This window comes from Verticillium alfalfae, genomic scaffold (assembly GCF_000150825.1).
Source record: "Verticillium alfalfae VaMs.102 supercont1.7 genomic scaffold, whole genome shotgun sequence".
In the NCBI taxonomy this organism is placed as follows: Eukaryota; Fungi; Ascomycota; class Sordariomycetes; order Glomerellales; family Plectosphaerellaceae; genus Verticillium; species Verticillium alfalfae.
Genome location: NW_003315032.1, coordinates 1,180,117 through 1,193,999, shown reverse-complemented (window position 1 = coordinate 1,193,999; position 13,883 = coordinate 1,180,117). Strand labels below are relative to the sequence as shown.

Genomic DNA, 13,883 nt, shown 5'->3' with positions numbered 1-13,883 from the left:
TCTCGCTGTCGAATTGCCTCAGCAAGCACGGACTAGTGAGTTGCCAGCCTGAACCCCTCCGCAACTCGATGATGAAGCCCCGTTTAGCGAGGCTCGATTGGGTCATGTGTCCCGGCTAACTGCGGCCAACCCCGCGCCGTCCTCGGAGCAGACCCATCCCCGAAGAGTAGGTGGAGCCGGACATGGAGCACCGCGCTCGGTATCAGTCTGCTAAGGTGAGGTTTGGCGATGCCCGTCTCCGTATCGGACAGGGAGCCTCATGGGTCTCGCCGAACAAGGGCGAGCATGCTATGTGCTTCCGTGTCGCTGGCGGTCGTCGTACAGACTGCATAACAACATAACTCCGACATCGGTCTCCACAATCGGTCGGACCGGCACGTTGGTCTACTCGGAAACCGAAACTCACACCGACGTGACGACCATCGTGAGTCAACAGAATCATTTTCACCATGATTTGCCGAAAGAACGAAGGGAAACCAGGGGTGTATTAAGCGGCTTGATGCCATTATTAATATTTGTTGTCGGAGCGCCAAGAGACAGTCTCTCGTCGATGTCCGTCGCTCACACCATCTCAAATCCGACTTTCTTGTGAACATTCTTTTCGAGCTCAAACGAAACAATTACACCAAACGCAGCATGAGTGTCGAAAATGAACAGCGAGCTAAGCCCCGTGTGGCTGTTCTATATCAGACCACGGAGCCTCCCGTCATCGACGGGACACGCAAGCCTATGAAGCCTGGTGGTAGGCACTGTGCCTAACTTAGTCACCTGAGATAACTGGAGGCCTAAAGCATACTAACAGAATCACAGGCTACCAGGATTCCGGAGCAGATATTGGATATGCCCTGAGTCTCTCAGATGAGGTTGAGGTCATCACTCAGTCCTCTGACCCAGTCCCTGAACAGCACGCTGGATGGTGCTTCCCTGACACCGAAGAAGGAATTTTGCAGGCCATTGAGCGTGGTGCCACTCATCTTTGGGCTAACACGATTCTGTTTGCCTCGCATCCAATTCAAGTATCTACCAAGGTCGGCAAGCACCAGAATTACCTGCGTGTCGTTGGTCAGGGCCCTTTGCTCGTCGAGAAGTACGACAACAAGGACTACGTCAATGATCTCCTGCGCCGACTCGGGGGCTTCACCATGCCGCGGGCATGGTCGCTGCCGTCGGGCCCCATCACCCTCAGCGACATTGATGATTGCATCTATCCCCTTGTTGTCAAGCCCGCCCGCGGCCGCGGCAGCTACGGCGTCAAAGTCTGCAAAGACGCTTCGGAGCTCATCTCGCACGCTGAATCGCTGAGGTCTGAGGGCCTCAACCTGGTCATGGTTGAAGAATATCTCGCTGGCGAGGAAGCGACAGTCACAGTCATGCCGCCGAGCCTTGACAGGCTGGGCTACCTGGCCCTGCCGGTTGTCACGCGCTTCAACCACCAAGATGGTATCGCTCCGTACAATGGCACTGTTGCCGTTTCCACGAACTCGAGGGCTGTTGTCGGGTCAGACGACCCGGCATATGAGGTAATCTCTAGGGAGTGCGAGAATGTCGCCCGAGTTCTTGGTGTTACGGGCGCAATCCGGATTGACGTCAGACGCTACGGCCCTTCGGACCCGAGATTTGTGATATTCGACGTCAACATGAAACCTGTGAGTCCACAGAACACCATTACCGCTGGAAGTCTGGATTGATAGTGCCCCAGGCTAACATCTATAGAACATAACCGGCCCCGGCCGGCCGGGCCGAGAGGATCAGGCGTGCTTATCCCTTCTAGCAGCAGGCGGCCTAGGCTGGGATTATCAACGCTTGCTGAAAGAGATACTTGGCACAGCCGTCCTTTTGACAAAGCACCGGTCACTCCATCCTCGGTGAGCAGAGAAGTTCTGAGACCTGCTACACCGATGGCTTTGAGTATTTCACAAGTAGTTCAGTCAATTTTGTATTTCGATCTCTGCCTAATATATTTCTGTTACTGACTTTACAGCGGATGTCTGCAGAGTTTCTGCGTGTGCTTGACTTGGTGGAATCATGCATAATTCGTCGAGCCAGCGAATGGTTAACTCAATGTACGAACCGGAAGTCTAGTTTCGAGCTTCCTTTATCCTTGGTTGTATCGAGGTAGTGATTCCATTCCTATTCCGTCGTCGTTAGCCTGTGATTTCCTCTCGAACTCTTAACAGGACACTCTAGGGCTTAACGCACGTCTTCAGTCATCGCTTGCCACTTCTTCTCGCGTGATCTATTCTTGTAGATATAGAAGCCCTTTGCTACAATGTAGACGCAGATGTTCATGCAAGCAATGGCTACAAGAACGCGATTGCCCCGGCGATCTATGAATTCATTAGCTGCACTACTCAAGCCACCAATCATGGCGATGACCTACATTCAGGCCGATCATCTTCACGGTAGATGTTCGAGTAAATCACTCGAGCAAGCTGGACCATCATGCTAAGGATATGTCAGTGTAAAGCGCTCCTCTACGCACGGGAGGCTCCACCCTGGAGAGCTGGCATACTTGTAAAGGACTGCAGATACAGCCCGAGTGCGCACAGAATTGGAGTTTCGGCTTCCCCATGCGACGTGCATGGCATGTGCTGTATACATGTCAGCGATATCTTGGTGCGCACGGATGATCAAGACTCACGAGACGGATAGGATAGCAAGAATGTGACAATCGCGAATTGCGCACATGGACCAGCTGTAGAAGGCAGAATAGCGAGCGCAATCAAGTTCGGGAGATACCAAAACTGTGTAAAAATACCAAAAAGATCACGCTCGTTCCATCTTGTTGACAGATAGGTCATGATGCACATCATAACGGCACCAATGAATTGGCAAGGAATGCTGAGCAAGTTGGCATCAAAGGTGCCGAAGCCAAGATTTCGAAGGGTGAGGGTAAGGTACTGGTCAGGCGGACCGGCGGGAATCTCCCAGAGAAGGCCAAAGATGTAGATGGGCCAAAGCTCGTAGTCGCAAAGAGAGTGCCAAAACATCTTGAGGTTGATGGCCTGCCGGTTGTGCATGTCGCACTTGGAGGGGTCATCACGTAGGATCCTGTTGACGAGGATCTTCTCCTCTCGTTCGTTGAACCAGCCCTTTGGCCGCTAAGGCCGCTTAGTTTGTGTAGGCGAGGGGGCCATCTTGAGAATAGACCATATGCCGATGGACAGCATGATGATCCCCCGATCAGGAAAAGCCATCTCCATCCTTCATATCCGAGAACGCCTCGCATGCGAAGAACACCAAAAGCAATGATAGGCGCGATAATATCCGTGATTCGTCGCACGCACCAAAACATTGCCAACCTGAACGGCAGCTCGTTGCCCTTGAAGAAGTAGGTAAGGTAAAGTACGATGTCAGGAATGAGGCTGCCTTGCAGAACGCCGAGGATAGCGCGTGTGACAAGAAAACTGGTCCTACCGCTGAGGAAGAATTGAGCTCCTGAGACGAGGCTCCATGAGCACATGATGAAGGGGATCCAGCGGTCCGGGCCCAATTTCTTGCTGATCATCTGAGAGGGCAGTTCAGCGAATAGGAAAGAAATTTGATACACTGTATTTCCCAAGGTTGTAGTCTACAGTCATTAGTGCATGGTTCTTTGGATGTGGCATGGGCGACGTGTGTTACTAAGCGTACCGTTGGTGTCCATTCCAAGATCTGGTAGAAAGTCATGTGTTGGCTTGCGAAAGGTTGCCACGACCGAGGTCTAGACCGAAGAAGGCAACACAAGCCCCACACCGTGACTGTAAAGGAGACTGTTGAGCATCTATCTGTTGAGTATCGGTCTGCAAAGAACGCTGGACACATACTCTTAAGGTCCATCTTGTTGATGAGGGGTAGTTCCTCCTTCCATGTTCATCTGCAAGCCGGATCGAACCGATGCCGGTGTTCATAGCTGTCATGGGGCTTGAAGTAGGCAGCAGCAGCAGGGCTATCATACACAGAAGGTTGAGTCGCAATTGCATCGATATCAAAATCTTTCTTTCCGAAAAACTGGGTGAGAGGAAGAATGGGGATCTCTTGTTGAACCAAGCCCTCACCCTGCTGCTCCAACTCAGTACGATGTTCTCGAATAATACGCTCACGGGCCTGGTCAATCTCTTCCTGTGACTGCTCTGTCGTCTTGTTCTCCGCGGCTTCAGATTGTTTGTCGCTTCGATCGGATGAGTCCGAAAGAGGGGGGCGATTCTTCTCAATATCGGACATCTTGATGGTTCGAGGAAGGTTGTCTATCGTCGTCTTTGTTTCAACAAAGACCTAATGAGAACGAAATGTTAAAAAAAGTCATAGACCTTATATGTAAGCCTCGGTCGCCGTGATCGGCCTTCCTGGACCATCAAAAGCTTTCACTGCGGGTTTTGATCGAATAACAGACCCATTGGTCTGCATGCCGAGACTCTTGGTGTTCACAGCGGATTCAACGGTCCTGGTATTCGTGTTTGGCAGTCGTGAGGTTGTACATGGTGCAGGCCCCCAAGTTACGAATAGTTTTGGTGATCGTCACAGGCCTTATTGTGTGGCATCGGCAAATGGCGATAGTGGGCCGACTTGAGGTTAACAGCACACGACTGATGTATTGCTTGTTATGTTCCATAATCAATCCTTGTTCATGGGCATGGAATGAAGATAAGTATTCTGTTAATGATATCATGTGAGTACATGGTAGATAAAAGAGGGTGCCTAGAGAGCTTTTAGAGCAGCATTGAAATTCATGAGTGAGCATCATTACGTGCTGATCATGATGATGCCTAGTGGAAAACGTGATCATTCAACGTTACGCAAACCATCCAATACAAAATATATCGATACATACATGATGTCGACGGTTAGTATGCTAATATTTTGTCCCCAGGCAGCACTATTGGACGTAATACACCGCCTTGACCATAATATTGGTCAAAGGACGCATGTAGTCGAGTATGCCAGAATGAGTCGTGGAGTCATCCAGTGGCCGTAGGCCTCACATGTACTTTTTGAGGGACGCGCATAGCTCTCATAATGCAAGATCCCATGATATGTCGTGCTTTATATGCGACGATAGAGAGACGATGAAAATTGGGCAGACAGCTGTTAGAGGGTTGGCATATCTTGGCGTTCAGAGGCCACGATGGAGACATCCAGACATGCTCGGTAATTTTCACTCAGGCTCTTGATCAGGAAAATCAAATCAAAGTTGGCCAGTACGTTTAAGAAACCGCCATTGAAGTTACTTGCTGCTCAAATAGAAAGTCGGCGTCATGTCTTGCAGCCGTTTCGGCCGGGGTCGGAGGCGGTATTGTGATGTGAATCGTGTGATATCAAGGCCTTTCATCCCCGAGTCCAGCAATATCTCCAACCGCCGATAATCTTCCAGATACGAATGACCACAAGAGGTTGGCCTTGGAAAGGAAATGGGGTGATAATGTCCGTCACCACATCTCTGACCCATTTTCCATCAGTGAGCTCGTGCAGTGTAGGTTCTCTAAGGGACTGTTGCTGACGTTATTCGCACATGCCCATATCATGGACTATGTCGTAAGTTATTCACTACGAGTACTTTCAATTCCTGTGATCAGGTACGCCATCGGTCAGGCACCGCGGCAAGGGTCCTGGCTCGTAAGGACCCAAGTCGTGGAAGCCAATATGTCATCCACGTCATATTACCAGCCAAGGCGGCGCCGAGCTTTCATAGTAGGCACCTATAAGAGCTATAGATAAATCTTGTTAATCCAAATTTCTGGCTTGTCACTGCGGCGAGCCGGCCGAGGCCGATGTCGCTTTAGCCAGCATCAAATCTTTATATGAAGAGATGATACGATTTCTGCGGAATATTGCGTGTTGTCGGAGCTGCAGAAAATTGATTTGACCCCTTTGCTAGAGCCCTTTGGAGCGAGATATAAATCACATCGTGCAAAGAAATTCCTGGGAAGTCACAAGCTGGCGAAAACGTGTCTAGGGTTGCGTGGAGCATTTTTGACCGAACTTCTCTGTACCTTGGTACGCTGATCGGATCATTCAGAGAGATGAATGGCTCTGGTTACATAGCCTCGTTGGCGCAATGAAATGGCTGACTGCATGAGAATCCACATAGCCTCCGTATGATTCCTTGCCGATCGAGAGGTCAGCATCACTTGTCACATTAGACCCAACAGTGACATGAAATGATCTTTCTATCATTGTATACTCTCCTAAGACTCTGTGCCAAGCTGTGTTGAGTACGCTAGGAGATCATACGCGTTCATTAGAAGTAAATTCCATACTACAAAAATATTTTGGCAAAATATTTTGGCACTTCACCTGATCCACATGATACATCACAAATAAATGATAAAAATACAGAGGCTGATATTTGGATTAGACTGTGCTATGTGTACAATTTATTACTACCTGCCCCTCGAGCTCTTGCCCTGAGACTTGCAATAAAGCATCACCGACTGCTGTCTCCGCTGTGGTGTTGTAGTTGACCGAGGAAGTTTCAAGACTGACATCCGCGTCTTGCAACGTAGCAGTTGGCGTACCATTCTCATTTCGACCTGTAAGGAAAGCTGTCTGCTCGTGTGTATGAGGCCACCCCATTGGATCCATCAAGTCGCCGAATGGAAAGGTTGAAACTGATGATATTGGCCAGGAGGGAGGCATGGTCATGTCGATTGATTGTCCTGTGAAGTTATCGCACAGCATTTGAAATGCGCTGAAAGACGGGGCAGGTATGATGAACGATCGTATGAGGTGGTACTTGCCGAGACTGACCCCCTGCTGCGTCGCTTGGTTCGGTCCAAAGTATTATCATGCTTTGAAGAAAGAGAGTAGGGAATTGTCATGCTTGCGCATCGCCGCTTTAAACCTCCACCCGTTTCCATCGAGGTGGCTAATCGCTGCCACTCGCTCTTGACGATAATTACAACCTCAAGAGCCCGGGTTGCATTCCCGTAGGCATGTCCAATCTCACCAAGAGCATGACAGCACAGCTGAAGATCATTCAAGGATGCCCGAGAGCTGTAATCTGTCATAGTACAAACATCGTGGATGAACACAAGCGAAGCTGTGAATATGATGTGTACGATCTGAATATTTGTCCGGCGCAATGAATGCTCCTTTTGGTAGCGTCGAAGAATGTCGGCCACTTTGTGGGCAGCTGCTACACATCCAGCAATTGCGTCACTCAAAGCGACTTGGTCTCGGAGCGTTGGCCCATCGTCGCTGTTGTGAACAAGGCTGCTCGACATGCAAGGGCGGTAGAGTGCTATCATGGTAGCGTGGAATTGCATGCTAATAATCATTAGCATACAGAGCCTCCAAACAGCTTCGCCTGAAGTTGAGGGAAGACTATGGCATACTGAAGTTGCAGAACTGCAGGAACTACAGGATGCGTTTGCCCAGACGTCTCGAGTCTAAGCGCAGGATCTAAGCCGTTATGCCAGCTCTTCAGTCCTTGCTTAGTTTGGAAACGAAACTCGGCAAAGGCTTTTGCGTCCAGCCGGCGACCTGAGTACCTATATCAAGTTGGTCAGAAGTTCGGAAACATATCAATAAGACTGGACCTAGCGTGGACTAACAGGGTAGCGTTGGTTGTCCTCATGATCTCGCGAAGATAAGTATTGGCATCTGTACACTGCTCGAGTGGGAATGCGAGCCCGGGCTCAGGTATGTCGGACTGGCCAACAGCACGCGGGTATGGTCTCCAAGTTTACCGGTCTCGGCGTACTCCCACAGCCAGGGCGTTGTGATGTTCCTGATCCCCATACCCAAGGTCTGCCGACGTACATACTCCACATGCTTTTCGAGCAGTTGTCTTTGCATCCAGAGGGTGTATTATGCTGTCTTACTGCTCATGAACGAGAACCCCCCAAAACGCAATCGCCCTGATCTTCAAATCGCGATCCATTAGTAGACCTGTCAACTTATGTTTCGAGACATCGATATGCAAGCCAAGATCCGCACTGAGTCGTGCTACCATGCCTGGGGGGAATAGTGTCAGCGGGTGCTCCATCGCTTACAGAGGAGCAGAGTAATGTCCACCAGATGATACACACCACTATAAAGTCATCCTCGAGCATAACGGTGAATGCAGCCTCTGACGCACTCATAATAACAAGAGCCTCAATCGTAGCCACCGTCGGGGTATTTCCTCTCATTGTGGCAAAGAGTGCCTTGGCTCGCGCAGAGAAGAATTCTGACGCAGGTTCGTGCAGGTTGAGGTCTTGATTTCCGGCTAGATTTGCTCCAATTGCACATCTAATGGTATGATAAGCATCAAAAGGGTTAATTGGGAAATACGCAAGGGATCAGCCCAACCTACATTGCGTTATTGAGCGTTTCCGAGTAGTAGGGGCTGCTATTGCCGTGCAGAGTGGCGTTGTTCTTCTCCTCAAGAAAACATCCTCATCAACGACATGGATGACTGGATCCTCCCACGCAAAATAAAGCTTTGCCAGGTGCATCTGGTTTTGTCCGGAAACTTCGCGGTCCAAGCCTAAGCGCTGCAAAACACCTTGGCCCTCGGTCTCAACATGGCGAATCGTTGACCAGGAAAGCGACTGAAACCCATTTGGATGAACATGAAGGTTGGAAGTTGGGCAATAATACCGCGATTGACCATCTTCTGTGATTTGTAGCGCTCCCACACGTGCTTCTAAAATGTCGGTGATGTCACCTTCGGTGTCTGTTGTATCTGCAAGACTTTCGACGTCGGGAATCATGTCTTCGAAGGTCTGTAGGGGTGGGCTGTTAGTCGCACCAAGGTACATGAACGTTGAGCTATTGTAATGGCCAAGTTGTGGAATGCCGAAATCTGCGAGCTCTCCTTCCATAGCTGTTGATGACTCCGCAAATGTAGTCGCCGCGTTATGTTGGGAGGGAGACATGGGTAGGGGCGATCCAGTAGATATGGAGTGGGTGCTGTGCTCAGGGGGGACTGGCCCGCGTGAACCCTCAATGTTGGGCGAGCTATGGCTTTACGGTAGCGGGGCCGGTGCGATATCATGAGAGTATGTGGTTGACATTGTCCTCGAATCCGCCGTGGTCGCTTCCGAGGTGTCAGGCGACGAAGCCTGTGGTCGTTCCGTGTTGTTGTCGCGGAGGACACCCTCGAGTTCGGCAACCCGCAACCTCAAATCGAGGATGACTCTTTTGGCTGAGATTCTGGCATTATCAAGTTAGGAATCCAGATGTATTTGTAACATGATGGATATACGCACTTTCTCATATCAGATTCGGCATTGTAAACGCAGTCGAGCTGTGCGGTGGAACAGTTTGAACACGTCTTTGTGCCATCGCACTGTAGTTGAGATATTGTCAGTTCCAGCTAAGTCATGCTCACACAGCACGGTTGCAACTTCTGACCTCGACCTTGCGTCGCTTACAGTTGAGACAAGCACTGTTGACATGCTTCTTACTGCCCATGATGCTGAAAGGTATTGCGACTTCTCGATCCTCGCAATCAGGTAGCAATCAGGAAACTCCAGTCTGTTCGAATGAATTATGGGGTTTCTTCAACGCGACGACAAAAACGAAGTTGGAGAGCTGGTAGGCGGGGAAAGGCCAGACAGTGTTATGGTCTTGGGTCGAAGAGGCATGCGAGTGGCCATGCGGCTGGAATCGCTCGGATTCAGAATCCCGAAGAAATCAAGACGTTGATCAGTTCGGTTGTGGTCAATACTTGACTGAACATTGAGAGACACTTCGGCATCTGATTTAACTTCCCTCGCCAGCAATCTGGAACCGATTGACGGAGCCAGCTTTTCGCAGTATGGGAGTAGATCAGTGTTTGCCTACCGATGCAGCAGAGTGGCCAATCTCTTTTCCAACTGCCATAAGGGCTGCTCAAATCCCCACGTCCAGTCTGTTCATCTCACCCAGGATAAGGACACAGATCTATGAGAAGCGCGACGGCCCAGGCGGCACATGGATCGCAAACACCTACCCCGGATGGTGAGTTTCACGACCGCCGGTTGCCTTGACAATGACGTTGCTGAACTTCCCAGCGGTTCAGATGTGCCAATTCATCTTTACTCCTTCAGCTTCAATTTGAATCCGAACTGGACACAGGCTTTGGCTGATCAAGAGGACATACTGGAGTGTAAGTCATAGCCGGTGGGATTCTCCCGTGCTGCGTAAGACTAGTGATTGACGTGATTTCTACAGACATTGAGTCAACAGTTGATAAGTTCCACTTGCGCAAACACTTTTGTTTTAGTATCGAATGTCTAGGCGCCGAGTGGATTCAGGGTGCTTGGAAGGTCAGGTTCCGCGACGTCAACTCGGGCCAGCAGTTCACGGAACAATGTGATATATTGCTGTCGGCCGTGGGAGGGTTCGCCGTTCCGCGAGAGGCTCGATTCTCAAGCCTCAGCAAGTTCAAAGGACACATTATTCACACAGCTGAATGGAACCACTCATTCGATTACACCAACAAACGGATCGCTGTCATCGGCAACGGTTGTAGTGCCGCACAGGTGGTGCCGGCCATTGCCCCTTCCGTCAAGAAGATCACGCAATATGCTCGCAGTCCTCAATGGTATCATCCACGGCCAAATAAACTTTTCACACCATGGGAGAAGTTCTGTTTCAAGTACATCCCTTTGTGGCAGCGATGGCATCGTTTAGACCTCTTCCTCAAGACGAATCAGCTCGCCTCCGTCTACGGTTCAAACGCAAGCCAGGTCAGTGCAAGGCTGCAACTGGAAGATGAGGCAAGGCGGTCTATCCTCAGTGAGGCGCCAGAGAGGTATCATGACTTCATTGTACCCAAGTTCCCGCTGGGTTGCAAGCGACGTATTTACGACCCGGGCTATTTGGCGTCTCTCCGCCGCGACAATGTGGAACTTCTAGCACAGGGTAAACGAGAATTCACAGAGACAGGCCTCGTTAGCGAAGATGGTGTCGCCGAGGACTTCGATGCCGTGGTATTAGCCACTGGATTCAATTTGTCATCTTTTCTAGCACCCATGAAGATCATGGGCCGACATGGCTAGTCTCTGCATGAGCAGTGGGAAGAACATCGTGGAGCTCAGGCTTACATGGGCACTTTTGTGCACAACCACCCCAACTTTGCTATCCTGTAAGTTCACAGGCTTCCCTTCTGAATTTAGCGAGACATTTCTGACGGCAATCTTAACAGCTTCGGCCCGAATACATTTCCAGCCTTCAATTCTGTCATATACTCAATTGAGGTGCAAGTGGATTACATTGCCAATGTTCTAATGAAGCCTATCATCGACGGGTACGCTTCGACAATTGAAGTCAGTTCGGAGGCTGAGGAGACCTTCGTCAGAGATCTTGATAGTGTCTTGGCCGAGACCGTTTTCGTTGCAGGGTGTAGCAATTGGTACATCAACTCTGCTGGTCGCAATTCGGCAGCCTGGCCTGGCCTAGCCGCCACGTTCTGGAAAGCACCTTACTTCCCGAGGTGGGCCGACTTTTCCATGACAGGGGGCTCCGTATTTTGGCCAGTGCGGAAGCTGGGAAGACATGTTCTGGCGTCCACGACTCTGCTTAGCACTGTCATACTTGGTGCAGTTGCAGGCAAAGCATTCGCAACCATGGAATCCCTGCCTCAGCCACTACGGTCTCTGATTAGCCAAGTCAAGGGATAGAGATCTAGATCGAGGTGCTCTTTCGTAGAGGTCAAATAAGTCACCCCATGGTCATTTTAAATCCAATCATGCTGTCACGTGCTGTCTGAGCGGCAACGATACCAATCCTCAGTGAATGGCGAAGCGAGAAGTCTGATTGACACACGCTCTACTCAACCTTTGTTGCCTCGACTTTTCATCATCACTCTCGTCATACTATTGCATAGTGACCACGCAATCTGGCACGTGCGACTGGCCGGCTATGACGTTTACTGAACGAGGAGTATCGATGCAAACGCGTCCAGCTCGCCGTTATTCCAATTTCAATTTTGAGGCAGGCAGGCTAGATACCACCCGTCAATACAACTGGCAATGGTAGTCCAGCCACGAAACCGGCAATTCACGGCAAATGGCACTTGCTATGTACGGGACTTTGAGGGTTGATTGTGGAACATGAGGCTTCGCTTAGTGTGGTAGTTAGCCTATCCCAGAGTGGATTGATTCCGGTCGGAAATGGAATGCCGGTTAACCTGAAATGTGATGCCGGTGCTGGTGGCATAGCCGGCGGCGCGCGTTGACCGGCATTCAACCGGGTTGCTAGCCGGGACCGGAAGTGTCGTTGACACTGTTCCGGCTTCACATTCAACACTATAAAGCAATTATGGGGAGTTTGATGCGCTGGGCTCAGATCACAACCTCCCAATGATTTTGCTCTTCTGAACCTCTCCCATCCATTGCGCTGCGCTATATATCCTATTCCTGTTCAAGTATTATCAAGCATCAAACAGTCGTTCCTGAATCAAAATGGGTGGCGCCGCTCAACTTCACCCAACGACGCTGAAATCAGCTGTTAGCGATCATTCTCTAATACGAGAGGATGCCTTTATCGGCGGAGAATGGGTCTCAGGATCCGAAACATTTGCTGTATACGATCCGGCAACAGACGGCGTCATCGCTAACATCGCCAACATGACAAAGGGCGATTTTGAACGCGCCATCAATCACGCCAATGCTGCATTCAGGGATTTTAGACACACCAAGGAGCACGATCGATCCAAATTGCTCCACAAGTACGCAGCACTCATTCGACAACACGCTAAAGATCTTGCTGTCATACTCACGTTGGAAAACGGCAAAACGCTCGCGGAAGCTCAAGGCGAGGTCGAGTACGGCGCAAGCTTCATCACCTGGTTCGCGGAGGAGGCGATCCGAAATTATGGTGATATTATTCCATCTCAGCATGCGGGCAGCACCAACTTTGTTATCCGACAACCGATCGGCGTCTGTGCCATCATTGCTCCCTGGAACTTCCCAATTGCCATGATCACGAGAAAGCTCGGCCCAGCACTCGCTGCCGGCTGCACATGTGTCATCAAGCCTCCGACCGAGACCCCACTCTGCGCTCTAGCTCTCGCACACTTGGCGGTGGAAGCTGGGTTTCCCCCCAATGTCATTCAGGTCGTGCCAACGCGGGACAGATCAGCGGTTGCTGAGCTGTACACCAACCCCATCATCAAGAAGGTCAGCTTCACTGGATCTACAGGTGTCGGTAAGCTCATCACCAAAGAGGCTGCTGGTACAATGAAGAAGGTGTCGATGGAACTTGGAGGCAATGCGCCTTACATTGTCTTCGATGATGCAGACATATCCAAGGCTGTGGACGGCGTCTTGGCGTGCAAGTTTCGCTGCTCTGGTCAGACCTGTGTGTGCGCAAACCGTCTTTATGTGCAGAAGGGTATACACGATGCATTCATCGATGCACTTCTTGAGCGTATGAAGTCGTTCAAGGTTGGATCTGGCATGGATCCGACAGTGACACACGGTCCACTCATCAACCGCGCTGCGGTTGACAAGGTCAAAAGTCACATTGACGACGCCGTGTCGAAGGGCGCCAAGTTGATTTGGGGCGGTCAGACAAGAGAGGATCTCGGCCTCGGGAGCAACTTCATCGAGCCTGCGTTGCTCACTGGCGTCACTGCCGCCATGGCAGTTGCTCGCGATGAAACTTTTGGGCCCTTAGCACCTGTCTTTGCTTTCGACACTCTGGAAGAGGTCATTGAGCTTGCCAACGACACGGAGTTTGGCTTGGCGGGCTACTTCTTCTCCAATAACTTGAAGACGATTTGGGCTGCAGCTACTCAGCTTGAGGTTGGGATGGTGGGGGTTAACACCGGGAAGATCAGTGCCGCAGAGGCGCCTTTTGGTGGTGTCAAGGAGTCTGGTCTGGGCCGCGAGGGCAGCAAGTATGGCCTTGCTGAGTTCCAGGTAATGAAGAATATTACTTTGGGAGAAATGAGCTAGACATGCATAACGAAATGAAGCATTCAATGAAGG

At 50.5% G+C, this 13,883-nt stretch overlaps 8 protein-coding genes across 8 annotated transcripts in view; 3 read left to right on the top strand and 5 right to left on the bottom strand.

Moving 5' to 3' along the window:
- VDBG_06198 (copper amine oxidase) overlaps positions 1–106 on the bottom strand; it is a gene marked incomplete at both ends in the record, with an annotated part of 2,304 nt that extends 2,198 nt beyond the window's left edge. Inside the window, one exon of the mRNA XM_003003710.1 lies at positions 34–106. Coding sequence (XP_003003756.1) covers positions 34–106 — 73 coding nt within the window. The remainder of the gene's footprint in view (positions 1–33) is intronic.
- Positions 107–636: 530 nt separating this feature from the next.
- On the top strand, positions 637–1,869 carry VDBG_06197 (conserved hypothetical protein; the record flags this gene model as incomplete). Its single annotated transcript, XM_003003709.1, has 3 exons — positions 637–742; positions 811–1,646; positions 1,714–1,869. The coding sequence occupies 3 exons, from the start codon at positions 637–639 to the stop codon at positions 1,867–1,869; spliced, it is 1,098 nt and encodes a 365-aa protein (XP_003003755.1).
- A 321-nt stretch (positions 1,870–2,190) lies between these two features.
- VDBG_06196 (conserved hypothetical protein) lies at positions 2,191–4,203 on the bottom strand (the record flags this gene model as incomplete). The annotated part of the gene is made up of 10 exons (XM_003003708.1): positions 2,191–2,327; positions 2,381–2,432; positions 2,483–2,591; positions 2,642–2,695; positions 2,809–3,101; positions 3,288–3,322; positions 3,418–3,549; positions 3,634–3,703; positions 3,807–3,819; positions 3,875–4,203. 10 exons carry the CDS (start codon positions 4,201–4,203, stop codon positions 2,191–2,193), a joined length of 1,224 nt encoding a protein of 407 aa, XP_003003754.1.
- Positions 4,204–7,255: 3,052 nt separating this feature from the next.
- VDBG_06195 (fungal specific transcription factor domain-containing protein) lies at positions 7,256–7,555 on the bottom strand (the record flags this gene model as incomplete). The annotated part of the gene is made up of 2 exons (XM_003003707.1): positions 7,256–7,469; positions 7,533–7,555. The coding sequence occupies 2 exons, from the start codon at positions 7,553–7,555 to the stop codon at positions 7,256–7,258; spliced, it is 237 nt and encodes a 78-aa protein (XP_003003753.1).
- Positions 7,556–7,926: 371 nt separating this feature from the next.
- On the bottom strand, positions 7,927–8,111 carry VDBG_06194 (fungal specific transcription factor domain-containing protein; the record flags this gene model as incomplete). The annotated part of the gene is made up of 2 exons (XM_003003706.1): positions 7,927–7,935; positions 8,010–8,111. The coding sequence occupies 2 exons, from the start codon at positions 8,109–8,111 to the stop codon at positions 7,927–7,929; spliced, it is 111 nt and encodes a 36-aa protein (XP_003003752.1).
- An 819-nt stretch (positions 8,112–8,930) lies between these two features.
- VDBG_06193 (predicted protein) lies at positions 8,931–9,378 on the bottom strand (the record flags this gene model as incomplete). Its single annotated transcript, XM_003003705.1, has 3 exons — positions 8,931–9,117; positions 9,174–9,253; positions 9,298–9,378. 3 exons carry the CDS (start codon positions 9,376–9,378, stop codon positions 8,931–8,933), a joined length of 348 nt encoding a protein of 115 aa, XP_003003751.1.
- Positions 9,379–9,879: 501 nt separating this feature from the next.
- On the top strand, positions 9,880–11,570 carry VDBG_06192 (monooxygenase; the record flags this gene model as incomplete). The annotated part of the gene is made up of 4 exons (XM_003003704.1): positions 9,880–10,054; positions 10,120–10,880; positions 10,950–11,035; positions 11,096–11,570. 4 exons carry the CDS (start codon positions 9,880–9,882, stop codon positions 11,568–11,570), a joined length of 1,497 nt encoding a protein of 498 aa, XP_003003750.1.
- A 783-nt stretch (positions 11,571–12,353) lies between these two features.
- VDBG_06191 (succinate-semialdehyde dehydrogenase) lies at positions 12,354–13,850 on the top strand (the record flags this gene model as incomplete). Its single annotated transcript, XM_003003703.1, has 1 exon — positions 12,354–13,850. One exon carries the CDS (start codon positions 12,354–12,356, stop codon positions 13,848–13,850), a length of 1,497 nt encoding a protein of 498 aa, XP_003003749.1.
- Between the last annotated feature and the right edge of the window lie 33 nt (positions 13,851–13,883).